Raw genomic sequence first — 13,686 nt, 5'->3', positions numbered from 1 at the left:
TGTACAGTAAATGTATATTTAAAACACAAAAAATTGTTTTCAATGTCAATCACATATTCAATGCATAATTTTTATTCAAAATATATAAATAAATAACTAATTAGTTTAAATAAATGTATGGAAAATAATTAATATCAAACTTTTTTTTTACTCAATACTTTTATAACTTTTTTTTAAAAAAAAAACTTAATATTAAAACTATCAAATTGCTATAATTGTTTTATATATAGCTATATATTTTATTGATAAAATGACTGAGTATTTTTACATTATATTCAAAAAATTATCATGGTTCATTATTTATTTATTATTTTTTATTTTTTTTAAAACTTGATTATATTAAGAGATAGTAATAATTACTTTGCATTTATTATTTAGGGTTATGTGTGTGTGTAATACACTGTGTATGTGTGTATCAAATGGCAAATGTATTTTTTTAAAAACAATATTGAGATATACTGTAATACCTAAGCACTGGTATATTTTTAAATACAGGTATACCGTATATGCAGTTAATATACAGACTCTCTCTGTGTGTGTGTAATATAAGCATTACACACATACATACATACTGTACATACACATAGAGAGTGAGAGAGATACCCTAAATCTAGGAAACAGTAGTTTTTACTACCTAAGCGCATACACACACACATACATACATACATACATACATTACAAACCAGTGTAAACATAACAATGTTTTTATTATTGTCCAAAAATACATTTTTATAATACATTATAATTTTTATTAGTAATTTGGTAGTTAGTAGGGTTATTTTTTTATACCGTATAAATATGTTTAATATATATATATATATAGTTTTAAAAACAACTGTCAAATATATTAATTATTATTTACTAAAAATGATTGATTTTAGTTAATTAAATAATAATAAGATAATAATAATTAATTTTCATCAGTAACAAGAAATCATCATCAATTAGTATCAATTAATTAATAATTAATAATATGAGATAAATAATAATAATAATATTAATAATTAAATGTATGTATAGTTTATATATATATATATAAAACACATGTGTTTTATTTTTATTACCAGTTTTTATATAATAATAATAATAATATAAACGATTGCTTACTTATTTTTTTTTATATATAATTAATTGAATTGAATTAAACGCTAATTAATAAAAAAATATACATTTTTTCATATATCATATATAAATTTTTTTTATAATGGCTTTACTATATTATGAGTGTTATATAAATTTTTATATAATATATAATATATATTATTTAATTAATTAAAAATTGTATTTTGTAATCTATGATATATAATATATATGTGCTATAATAATGTGATACTAAATAACTAACTAAAATAATTAAAATAATAATAATAATATATTAAATTTAACAGTCATTTTAATATAGATATATATAAAACTTATTACTTATTATAAGTTATAATAAAAACCATATAATTTAATGGCTTTTTATCTATAGATAAGACCCCAAAAAAAAAAATTTTATATAAAGTTATAGTTTTTCAGAGATAATGTCATTTCAAGTGATGGACTATTATCTCAAAGATAAGACTAAAACAATCTCTTGATTATAATATTAAAACTATTTATTAATTAGTTTGTTGTTTGCGAAGAAAAAAGAGATTGAAATATAAGAGAAAATGGCTGAAGATTTTAATGATATTGTCGTCAATAAAGACGATAATAATAATAATAATAATAATGACAACAACGATATCATTACCACTACTCCTACAACTGGTGGTGTTGTCGAAGATCATCACTATTATGGAGATAATAGCAACGACTCTACAGATAATGCGGTCGTCGCTAATACCAAACAACGGCGACGACTGTTTCAGCGATCGGTTAATAATAATACGTCAGTTGTGGCGACGGCGGCGTCAGTACTGGCAGCCGATGAAGACGATGAAGAATTAGATGATGACGACGACGATGATGATGACGAGTCGTCGTCACAGTATTGCCAATCGATGGTATCAGAAGAGATGATGATAATGTTGAACAACAACAACACCAATAATAACTGGTGTCCGACAACAACACCGGCTGATCAATCGATTATGAGAGAGTGTGTCAACTGTTCCACACAAAAGACAAGCCAATGGCGTACTAACGGCAGCGGACATTATCTGTGCAATGCGTGCGGTCTCTACAAGAAGTACAATGGAGAGGACAGACCACCGGCCGATCTGGTGGTGACCCGCAAGAAGAATGTATGAGATTTTTTATATGCAATTTAATTAGTGTCTAATAATCGGGGTTTTTGTTTTGCTTTTCTTTTCCTTCATATAGTGTTCGGCACCGAAACAGTGTTCAAACTGCGGTACACTAACCTCATCGATGTGGCGCAGGACGGCCAACAAACAGGTGGCCTGCAATGCCTGCGGACTGTACTATAAGCTGTACGGTAAACAGCGACCAATCGAAATGCGTAAAGATGTTGTCTATCCGCGCAATCGGTATTCAAAGCTCAATCCGACTACCAATAATTGTGGCCGATTTTTGCACGACACCAACAACAACACCGATCATCCGCCACCGTCACCACTACAACATAATAGCCCCGATGATAGTCCACTGAATTTGATTGGCGGTAAAAATGATTTCGATTACTACACTAATAATAATAATAATATCAAACAACTGAAGAAAACAAAACACACAACAAAACTGGCGGCCTTTAGCAACAACCACAACAAGTTAGCCATCAATGATAGGACCAACATATCATCATATATTGAATCGACAACTGATGACGAAAAACCAATTGATTTGAAACGATCGGTTTGTTTTGATTTGATTTAATCCGATTGTTCTTATCTTATTTGTTTGTCTGTTCCAAATATATATATATTAGAATGGATCAGCTAATCGACAACAACAACAACGACAGTCATTAGCATCAATGATGACTGCTGCTACTGGTGGTGGCGGTAGTGTTGATCAATACGATATTAAACCATCACCTGTACAGCAGATACTATCACTTTACGATAGTATGCATAATAATAAAGATTTTAATACCTGTAATACAAATACCATAAGTGCTATCACCGATTGTTTTCGCCAGTGCGCCAAATGCGGTGCCAATGTTGTCACACAATTTGGTGTCCATTTTGGTCACTATTTATGCAATGAATGTGGTATTGCATCTAATGATAGTAATAATAATGATAATAATAATAGTAATAATAGTAATAACGATAATAATCATCAATTGTTGTTAAAGTCATCATTAATCGGAAGTGAATCGGAAATAAAGTCAAATTCTGTGGTAAATGACATGGATAAGATTAGTCTTAAAAAGGTTTGTTTGTGTTGAATATCATCTGATTATCACTTGATTTGATCTTTGAATGACTATCTTTTATTATCTTTTTATCGCACAGAAGAGCCGTGAGATCAGCTGCAGTAATTGTGGTGTAACCAAATCGAGCGAATGGCGCCGTTCGCCGTCCGGCCAGACTGTTTGCAATGCCTGCGGCCTATACTATAAGTTGCACCACAAGAATCGGCCCATTCATATGCGGCGCGATTTTATTACACATCGTAAAAGGACTGCCACCGCCAACAACAACAACAGCAATAACAACGCTATGAATGCTATTATCGCATCTGTTCCTACCATTACAACCACCAACAACAACAACGCCATCAGCAGTACAGGCGATACAACAACAACTGTTCAGCCATTCAGTAGTGAACAACATATTTATTACAATCAAAATATGTTTATTAATCATAATAATGATAAACATATAAACATTAAATCTGAATTGTCATCACCGTTGATGACAACTACTATGACAAGTGATAATAATTACCACTCTTTAATCGACAGCAGCAATAATATTAATATCAATAATAATATCAATAATAATAATAATAATGATTATTATTATGCACTAACTAATCATCAATTGTTATTAATGACAACATCTTCATCGAAAAAACGCAAACAAAGTAATCCTAAGAAGTTAGTCATTCCTCAAAGTTATCAATAAATTAATTATTTATTGATTTAATTTTTGTTTGTTTGTTAAAAATTTGATTGCAATCACAAAACACATACACACATCCTATTAATTAAATACTATATTAATGATAAAAAAAAATGTAATTTTGTTGCAAATTTGCTTTAAAAAAAGTAATAATTAACATTAATTATAAACTTATATTGTTATTGCATAATATCGATATATATATATATATATATATAATTTTTTATATTTTTCATTGTTATGCCTAAAAAAATTGTACACTTATATTATATTATATAAATATATATATAATAATTTTTTATAAATAAATCAGTGATTTTGTATATTTTTAATAATAATAATAATAATAAATATATTTTGTGATAATTAATTTGTTTATTTGATTTTTTCTATATAAATATAATCTACTGGTAATATATCCTATAATTTAATGTAATAATTATAATTAATTAATCAATTAATTGGACTTAATTTAAACACAAACAATATACTTCATATATACATATATATATAATTATAGATATTTTTTGGTCAATTATTACAATTATTGCATTTATATTAGTCATACATAAATACCAATTAAAAAAACTAAATATCAAACTAATATAAAACTTGTTAACTTATATAAACTAAAAATTATTATTTAAAGATTTATTTATTAGTTGTGTTTGGATTAGACATTTGATATGTTTGTATTAATTTATTTATTTATATATCGGTATACGATATACTATACTACAGTATAAGTTAATAAATGTTTAGACAACTAAACTTTAAAGTATTACAAGTATATTAGTTTCATTATATTTATATAAATTATTATCTTTTTTTTTTGAATTTATACTGATTTAAAAATAATGCAATATTTTTTTAAACAAAACAACAACAAAGTTTAAAACATTAGACTAGGTTAATTTTAACTTTTAAGTAATACTACTCAATCAAAATATATACATTAAATGGTATATTAAAAATATAATTAGAAATCTATTTTGTAATACAGTATCAAATATTGGTTTTTTAATTTTTTTTTTTTTTTTTTGAACTATACATTGATAATTTTGATGGATTAGTAAAAATTGTAATTTTATAATTATAATCAATTTACTAAAAACATAATATGATATATTGTATTGTTGTAGTTGTATTTATTACCACAAATAAATTATTACCCGTCCAGTACCCTTCCCCCCCAAAAAAATATATTAAAAACTTACCCAGATTAAATTTGTTTGATTGAAACCCATTATAGTAAATTACTTTTTTTAAAAAATAATAAATAAAGTAGCCAGCTTATTTTAAAAGTTTCTAATTTTATTTTATTATTAACAATTTATTCAATAGTCAATTATTGTAGTTATCAAGAATAAAAATCAATTATTATGGTGATCAAATATATATATATATATCAATAATTTGGTAATTATTTATTTAATTTTTTTAAATAATAATAATAATATATAAGATTTATCCAAAAAAATAATAATAATTATAATTAATAGTATGATTACATATTATTACTAAAGCGTCGGTCGGTATACAGAAAAAAAATCGGTTACAAATAGTAATACTGGTCGCACATTATATTTAGATAGTGTAAAAACTATACTATATTACTACCCGTCCTTGAGGGGTATTCCCCCAAGGTATACAAATATAGAAAAACAAACTAATAATAATTTAATAATTAAAAAATTTTGTTGTTGTTGTTGTTTTGTACTTAATTAAATAAGTAAATAATTATAAAAAATACATTAAATTACACACCAAATCAATCAAACAAACAAACACATAAAAAACACTAACTTATATCTACCGGTATATTATTTGTTAAATAATAATTGCGAAATATAATAATAAATTGGTTAAATTATTTATAATAAAAAAAAATAATTACGGTATTTAATAAATAATTGCATTAACTTTTTGGACACTACACTTACACTACTACTATGGTATAGATATTATTATTATTATTATTACAAATAAAGTGAGACAAACATTATTATTATTACCAATAAATTTGTTGTTGTATTTATAGTTGTTGTTGTTGTTGTTGTACGACATATACAATCATTGGTCACAATTATTTTACACTAATCTATTTAAAAATATTATATATAAATTTCATAATAATAATAATTAATTAATATTATTATTATTATTATTATAACTAATTTGTATATTTGAACATTGATTTTTCTAATTTAATTATTACCGGCGATTGTTTAATATTTGTTAACTGAGTGCCTACTCTTTGATGTGGTTGTAGTTGTAGCTGTTGTTGTTGTTGTTGATTACTATTGCCGGAACCGCCGATGACGTACAGAATGTGTGGTTTATTGTTGATAGTGATAGTATTGGTGGTATGGTTGATGATGTTGTTGTTGTTGTTGTTGCTGATATTGATGATGTTGTTGGTGTTATTGTTATTATTAAAGGTATTGATGGTTGTGGTAGTAGTGGTGGTAGTGGTCGTCATAATATTGTTATTGTTGTTAACAATATTATTATTATCATTATTATTGTTATTATCATTATGTTGTCGCGTCAGACCTTTAATACGATTCCTCAACTGTTCAACACATCCTTCCAGATGTTTGGCAAACTTTTTCCTGACCTCAATCTTCCTCTCGTATTCTTTAACCTCTTTGTCGTACTTTTGCGATTCCGTACACTTTCGTTGTCGCAATCGTCGGGCAGCCAATCGATTCTTCTCTTTCTTGTCGCGCAAATGTTTTTCCAATTCTTCCGCTGTCCGGTTCTTCGGTTTGCGACCTCTTTTACGTTTCTCAACCATAACAAGCGTACAGTCGTCACCTAAACAACAACAATGTATTTAAGACATTAAGATATAAAAGAAATTAATTAATGATCAATAAAAAAATGCGGTTCAATAGTCTAATCGGTTTGATATTCGGATCAACCGATTGTCATCATCATCATCATCGCCGGTTCATTACCATTGTATCCCTCGTCGGTGTTAACGTGACTATTGGTGGTATTGTCGTCGTCATCGTCATCATCGTAGATGTCGTCTACGCTGTTTGTGTTGTGGTAATTACTGTCATCGTTGACGACGGCGGGAGAGACGGTAGCGATGATTGTATTGTCGCCCGATATGCTTATCTGACTGCTGGTCAGATTCAATATGAAATCGCTGGCACTGCTGGCCTCCTGTGACCGAACTTCGGATACTGTCAGCAACTCTTGAGTAGACAATCGGTAACCGCTATCAGTACTGGTCTGCGAACTGGTCAACGAAAATGATTTTTCAGTCGATTGGCTCATAGCTGTTGTGTTATCGCCGCCGAAAAAGTAAAATGTTTGACAATCGGATCCAATTGAATGGATGAATCAATTAATTAATCAATGGTTACCTTAAAATTAACGACAAAAAAGATAACTTTTTTTATTTTGTTTTCAATTATTATTATTATTATTATTATTATTATTACTTTAAACTGTAATAAACAATATGACTCCTAATTTTTATTAACGTTTATTAAAAAAATTTTGCTTAAATGGCGTAAACTATTATTAAATTATTTCAATTGTAATAATAGTAACTGTATGTCTGGTAGTGGTGGTCAATAGTAGGCCTATTTAATATTAACAGCTTATAAGCGTTATATTGTTAAATAGGTACAATTGATCGTCTTGAGTATATAACTGATTGTTTAGTAATGTTTATTCAAACAAGTTAAGCCCTTTTTGCGAATTACTGTCTTTCATCATATTTAATATTATAAATAAGTTGTGATGAAATTGCTTTCAGACATTGCAATGTATTTTAATTGCAAAATACTTTTACAAATACAATACTTATACTTATAGTTAATACTAGGAAAACATTACTAATTTTTATGTTTAAATATAAAGTAATACATTTGTTAATAAAAAAAAAATAAAAAGTTTGAATCATTGAAAAATAGTTTTTTAAAAATAATATTAAATTTACATAAATGAATATAATGTATATATATATTATAGTTAGAAATTTAAATGATTCAACTCATAGATAATAAAAACTATTTAGATTTTTGTTTTATTTTAGTTTATTAAAAAAAATACAATTTTTATTTATTAGAAATTTAAATAATAAACTATAGTTTTTGAAAAAATTAAAACTATAAAAATCACTAATAACTTTATAAATAAGTTTAATTTATAATAAACATTTAATTAATAAAATTATAAATAATAATTGCAAACCAAACAAACAAACAAAAAACAAAACTTTGTGATTAAAAACAACAATTATTTAATGTATGGATAAAATCATTAACAATAAGTACCGTAAGTTTGGCATAATATTCAAACTCAATGTCCAGTTTTTTGTAAAAAAAAATAATGGACCAAAAAAATTGAATCGTTTAATATACCGATATATTTATATTTTAAAAACTAATTTTTTCCAATAATTACATATATATATATATACTAAAAAATATCAACCGTATAAACTATTATTATTAAATATATATATATATATACTGTATATGATATATCAATAATAGATTTGACACAAAAAAAACATAATAAGTTAAATCATTGGTATTGTTGACCCCATATGAGAACTGTTAGCCATAAATATAATGAATAACAGGAAAGTTTGGTTTCGATCCAATGAAATCTAAGAATTAGCGACAATTGTTGCCACCAGTGATGAGATTGACGATATTGTTGATCATAGACAGCCCGAACACAGCACCGGGACATTGTTAACAGTGATCGGCGTTCGCCACCAGTTCCCAGTGCATAGTCTATAGATCGCAACAAATCGTTTGTTTTGAACACAAGCAATATCTGTCGGTCGACTTTAGACAACAGTTCCGATATTTGGCTTATATATTGTGACGCGTATTCACGTAGTTCTCGTGACTATCGGGTAATAAAAACAACAAACAAACAAACAAAAAGTGAGAATTAATAATAATAAAACATTTACCACAACTACAACAATACCTCTTTCTTTTGTGTCTCTTTATCGACAGTCTTGTCGAGACCTCTTTGGATAACATTCCAGGGTTTGGCAGTCATAATACAGGCCAATAGGGGAAACAGTTTGCCGACACCCAGTGCTTCGCCCCAGACCTTCATTTCGTTGACATCGCTGTTAATGACTGCTAACCACATACGAGAGTATTCGTGTCTAAACTTTTCGGTCAATTGCTGTACGAAAAACAAAACACAATATTATAATCAAAAAACAATGAAAATTTAAAGACATGAAAGACTGTATTACTGTATATAATCCGTGATCGAGTAGAACAATCTGCGGACTTCCGTCCTTTAGTTTGTTGACCAATATGTTGCCGGGATGTGGATCGCAGTGGACATAGCCTTCGATGAAAATCATTTGACTATACATAAGACCCAATCGATGCGACACTTGTCGACAGTCGATACCGTTGTCAATCATATACTTTTTGTTGGTCACTTCGCAGCCGTCCAAGTATTCCATAGTCAACAATCGTTTCGATGAAATCGTCCAATCGATGGCCGGCACCTTAAGCCACGAACACTGAGCAAAAGTTCGGGCAATACGTTCGGCATTTCGGCCCTCATTAATAAAATCCAATTCGAGTGGCAAATTACGACGGGTTTCTTCGGCCAACCACTGGAAGGAAAATTCGGGAAATATTTTGTCCACTAGTTTGACCAGAATATCCATAGTTGTCATATCGATATAACTGTGTTGTTTGACACGCGGATGTTGTACTTTGACAGCTACTAGCCTACCGTCGTGTAGTCTGGCTTTATGTACCTGTGCCAGCGATGCCGTACCAATAGGTTCTTCATCAAATTCGGCAAATAATTCATCAGTTGTCTGGCCAGTGTCCGCGTGAATCACCTAATTATTAGTTTAAAAAATTACTTTCCAACTAAACCGGTAATTGTTTTTTTTTATATTTTTGTGGTTAATTTACTCGTTTGATGTCATCGATGGACGAACGGGGAGCTCTGCTGTGCAATACTTTCAGTGTCGATACGTACTCGTGAGGCACGAGATACTCGAGTGCACCGATATGTTGGCCAACTTTAATGAAAACGCCGCCGTTTTGACAGCACAACCATAGTAGACGATTGGCCGCTCGCTTATGTGTTTCCGACCAAACGGCCAGCGATTCTGGTGAACCATCGTTATGGCGACCCGAGACGGACATCTTGTAGTCGACGGCAATCCGGCCAACGGTAAGTGCCGCCCGACCGAAACGTACGGCTCCTATATTTTGAACATCCCTGTGTTTGAGTCAGGGGCGGTAAAATATTTAAAAAAAAACATTTTAGTAATCATTATGAGACCAATTGACGGGTATATAAAAGATCATTAAAAAAAAGATCCGATCCGTCGGTAGTTATCGTATACCAATCGTTTTGGTTGAGGACATGGACTGTAGAGCCGCCCAATGCGGCAATTGTCGCATATTTGGTGATTCGCCACAAATTAGACATTAAAACTTATAAATTATTATAAATACTAATAATAATTATCTTGTTTTTCATTTCATATATCATAACCACATCATTAACATGTGTTTTGTAGTAAAAAATTTTAACCACATTTTCATAAAATTAAAAAATTGTTTTTTTTTTAATTTAATTGATTTGTTTGTATAATCACTGCCAACACTACAACACAGTGTATAAACTTTATACTATAAACACACTTAAAACCTATGGTTTAACCCAATAATTATTATTGACTGACAACTTGATAGGCATTGCATAACCTGTTTGTATCCATACAATCATTTTTGTTGTTGTTGTTGTTGTTTGAAATAACAATTTAACTAACTGACCGATAATTTATGACTATTTCAAACATATAAAACTAGTATTTTTTATTTGTGAACAGTAAGCATGAATAGCGTTTAATAATAAATAGTATCGATTCATCGTCAGTCAGTTAACGTAAAATCATGTTTGACAAAATCAAACGTTTAAAGTGTATGAATGTATTGTTTATGATATTAATAGCGATTATTATTGTTATAACACTGACACTAGTCCTGTGGCCAAACCTATTGTCTATCGGCACCAGCGGTGGCCAAATGTCGGCCACTAGACTATCATCGGTTGACTATAAAGTCTACGGTCGAGTTCAAGGTATGTCTGTCCCAACATTTATTTAGTCCTATTTTTTATATTTGCCGATTGATTTTACCGCGGTTTGTCCGCCGCGACCGACCAAATGACAGGTGTCTTCTTCCGAAAGGTCAGTACTACAGCTAATTTGTCCGATCGGTGTCCGATGTTTGTCACACACCCGGTTTGTTATTGTTTATTAATGTATTGCCCAATTAATAGTTTACCCGACAAAAGGCCCGGGAATTAGGTGTTGTCGGTTGGGTTCAAAACCATAGGGACGGCACAGTTATCGGTACTGTTCAAGGATTGACACCAATTGTCCACCAAATGTATGGATAGATCATAACTTTTTTTTATTGTTTATACCGATTTTCAGTATTATTTTCTCTCTCTCTCTCTCTCTCTCTCTCTCTCTCTCTCTCTCTTCTTTCCTATACTCTATATATGGCTTATATATGGTTTTAGTTTTAGTTTATTTTTAACTTTTATTACCGCTATTTGTGATAAAAACACATATTATATACATTTATATCATTTATAATATTTTAGACTTTTTTAAAAAAAAATCTATTACTTAATATTTTTTGAAAAAACATTATCATAATAATCCATACATTAAATTGTGTGCTTAAACAAGTGTTTTTAAAAAAAAAAAAATATATAGATTTATAAATTACTTATATTATTATTATCAATTTTTTAAAGTATTGTTTGTTTTTTTTGGGTATATTAATCGGTATTTTTTTTTGATTTTAATTATGTTTTATTATAAAAATAAATTTATTTAGGAAGCAATGGCTACTATCGGAGGGCAGTCCATACGGTAGTATCGATAGATGTGTGTTCACTAACGAGATGGCCATCACTGACATGGAGTTTAAAACATTTGATATCCGCTAAAATAGTTTATTTTAATTGATGGAAATTTTTTGTAATTTTAAATTTATTATTATAATTAGAAAATTGTTAATTTACCGGTAATTTAAACTATTTAAAAAAAACATTTGTGATTGATTGAAATTTTTAAAAATAATATTGTTATATAAAAAAAATGCCAAACTATTACTGTATATTAATATATTACAATTAAAAACCTCATAAATTTCATTAACATTTTGTTGTTGTTGACAATCATTAACATATGTATTAGTCTATTGGCAAATATTTTAATAAATTTTATACGCTTTTTTAGTTTATTAAATTAATTGCTAAAAACATGATTTAACAAAAAATAATATAAAAATTGTTTTTTTCAGCTAATTAAAACACATTGTAAAATTTTTTTTATTATTGTATATTAAAAATTAATTATATTACACACAATTTCATATAGTTGTCTAAATATAAATTTGTATTATTAGAATTCAAAAAAAATTACTAAAATTTATATAAATTAAAATATACCGATAACTATAGCCTATATGATAAATAAAAAAAATGCATATTGTATTTTATGGCAATAAAAATTACTTAAATATATAAAGTCATTCAATTGAATATATAATTTATAATAATAATAATACTGTATATATATCAATATATAGTGAATATTCCTTAAGTATGCAAACAATTAAACAAACAAACAAAAAATGCAATTTTAATAAGAGATTAATGGTTTTAAAAAAAGAGATTCAATCTATCATTCAATCACCCGGTAGTTTGTAGTACTATAGTAGTAGTAATCAATAGATTATTTTATGACATAATTTTTAAAAAATTATTATTGATAATACTTTTACCGGGGAATTGATAATTAAAAAATAAAAAAAAATTAATACTGTATTCATAAATATATCATAATTTTTATACTATTATAATAATTATTGGGTATATCACAGAATTTACAGTCAGTCATATAAATGTCTTAATTATTACATCAATACAATGAAGACATAGTAGTTGTTTAGGTAGGAGGAGAAGGATGAGGAGGAGGACACAGACCTAATGTTGTAGTAGTAGTAGTAATACTAGAGGAGTGGATATATGGTTGATGTGAATGGATGGCAGCTGTTGTTGTTGTTGTTGTTGTTGTCATTTTCATCTACAACGGAGTCATTTCTTTCTTTTGAATGAAAGCTTTTCGTTCAATTTGACCATCAAAATCATCGCTTGTCATACGATGACGTACCGAAATACTGGCCGATGACCGTTTGCGGCGTTGGTCGGCCCGTAGAAAACAATAGCCAATAATACCGGCAAATATCAAGGCTATGACAATGATAACCGACGGAACTATAGTTGTCCACAGATATTGATTATCCAAGACATTCGTGTTGTAGATGACCGACTGTGGTGTTGTTGATGTCGATGATGATGATAATGTTGACCATACAGTTGCTGATGAACTACTATTGATCGGTACGGATGGAGGAAGCGTTGCCGCTCCAGAAGTTTTATTATTCATTATTATTATTAGGTTTTTTTTGTATACAAAAAAAAAGTTTCTGTTTGTTTGGTTGGTTGTGTCAAACACTTCTTTGTGACAAAAAAGACTTATCCCTCAAGAAGACTAGTCGTCACTTTAATTGGAAAAACGTGTTTTGAATATATATTTTTTTATTATAAACATTTG

The 13,686-nt window shown here is 28.5% G+C and overlaps 3 protein-coding genes across 4 annotated transcripts; 2 read left to right on the top strand and 1 right to left on the bottom strand.

Moving 5' to 3' along the window:
- The first annotated feature begins 1,507 nt into the window (after positions 1 to 1,507).
- Positions 1,508 to 4,022, top strand: LOC128952718 (GATA zinc finger domain-containing protein 7-like). The gene is made up of 4 exons (XM_054298154.1): positions 1,508 to 2,231; positions 2,311 to 2,802; positions 2,876 to 3,325; positions 3,408 to 4,022. The coding sequence occupies exons 1-4, from the start codon at positions 1,656 to 1,658 to the stop codon at positions 4,020 to 4,022; spliced, it is 2,133 nt and encodes a 710-aa protein (XP_054154129.1). The 5' UTR covers positions 1,508 to 1,655.
- Positions 4,023 to 8,502: 4,480 nt separating this feature from the next.
- Positions 8,503 to 10,816, bottom strand: LOC128951946 (aarF domain-containing protein kinase 1-like). Its single transcript, XM_054297253.1, has 5 exons — positions 10,393 to 10,816; positions 9,953 to 10,265; positions 9,268 to 9,876; positions 8,988 to 9,194; positions 8,503 to 8,903 (listed from the first exon to the last, which is right to left on the bottom strand). The coding sequence occupies exons 1-5, from the start codon at positions 10,476 to 10,478 to the stop codon at positions 8,571 to 8,573; spliced, it is 1,548 nt and encodes a 515-aa protein (XP_054153228.1). The 5' UTR covers positions 10,479 to 10,816; the 3' UTR covers positions 8,503 to 8,570.
- A 92-nt stretch (positions 10,817 to 10,908) lies between these two features.
- LOC128952206 (acylphosphatase-2-like) lies at positions 10,909 to 12,088 on the top strand. 2 transcript variants are annotated; one of them, XM_054297556.1, is made up of 4 exons: positions 10,909 to 11,132; positions 11,225 to 11,241; positions 11,334 to 11,443; positions 11,903 to 12,088. In XM_054297556.1, exons 1-4 carry the CDS (start codon positions 10,946 to 10,948, stop codon positions 12,012 to 12,014), a joined length of 426 nt encoding a protein of 141 aa, XP_054153531.1. In that variant the 5' UTR covers positions 10,909 to 10,945; the 3' UTR covers positions 12,015 to 12,088. The 2 variants fall into 2 exon arrangements, with proteins under 2 accessions (XP_054153531.1, XP_054153530.1); XM_054297555.1 differs by having other exon boundaries at positions 11,225 to 11,295; positions 11,349 to 11,443.
- The last annotated feature ends 1,598 nt before the right edge of the window (positions 12,089 to 13,686 follow it).

The sequence above is a fragment of the Oppia nitens genome, unplaced genomic scaffold (assembly GCF_028296485.1).
Source record: "Oppia nitens isolate AA-2021 unplaced genomic scaffold, nextdenovo-longstitch-racon4-pilon3 scaffold1_pilon_pilon_pilon, whole genome shotgun sequence".
NCBI classification, from domain to species: domain Eukaryota; kingdom Metazoa; phylum Arthropoda; class Arachnida; order Sarcoptiformes; family Oppiidae; genus Oppia; species Oppia nitens.
The sequence above is the reverse complement of the archived record's forward strand: the minus strand, read 5'-3'. Positions and strand labels throughout refer to the sequence as shown.

Bases quoted from the DNA above. Each gene is read 5' to 3' on its own strand.
- LOC128952718 (XM_054298154.1), top strand. From the start codon at position 1,656: ATGGCTGAAGATTTTAATGATATTGTCGTCAATAAAGACGATAATAAT. The intron at 2,232-2,310 runs GTATGAGATTTT...TCCTTCATATAG, and splicing joins TGGTGACCCGCAAGAAGAAT to TGTTCGGCACCGAAACAGTG. The intron at 3,326-3,407 runs GTTTGTTTGTGT...TTTATCGCACAG, and splicing joins ATAAGATTAGTCTTAAAAAG to AAGAGCCGTGAGATCAGCTG.
- LOC128951946 (XM_054297253.1), bottom strand. From the start codon at position 10,478: ATGTCTAATTTGTGGCGAATCACCAAATATGCGACAATTGCCGCATTG. The intron at 10,266-10,392 runs GTATACGATAAC...ACTCAAACACAG, and splicing joins GTCCTCAACCAAAACGATTG to GGATGTTCAAAATATAGGAG. The intron at 9,877-9,952 runs GTAAATTAACCA...ACTAATAATTAG, and splicing joins CCATCGATGACATCAAACGA to GTGATTCACGCGGACACTGG.
- LOC128952206 (XM_054297555.1), top strand. From the start codon at position 10,946: ATGTTTGACAAAATCAAACGTTTAAAGTGTATGAATGTATTGTTTATG. The intron at 11,133-11,224 runs GTATGTCTGTCC...ACCAAATGACAG, and splicing joins AGTCTACGGTCGAGTTCAAG to GTGTCTTCTTCCGAAAGGTC. The intron at 11,296-11,348 runs GTTTGTTATTGT...ACCCGACAAAAG, and splicing joins CGATGTTTGTCACACACCCG to GCCCGGGAATTAGGTGTTGT.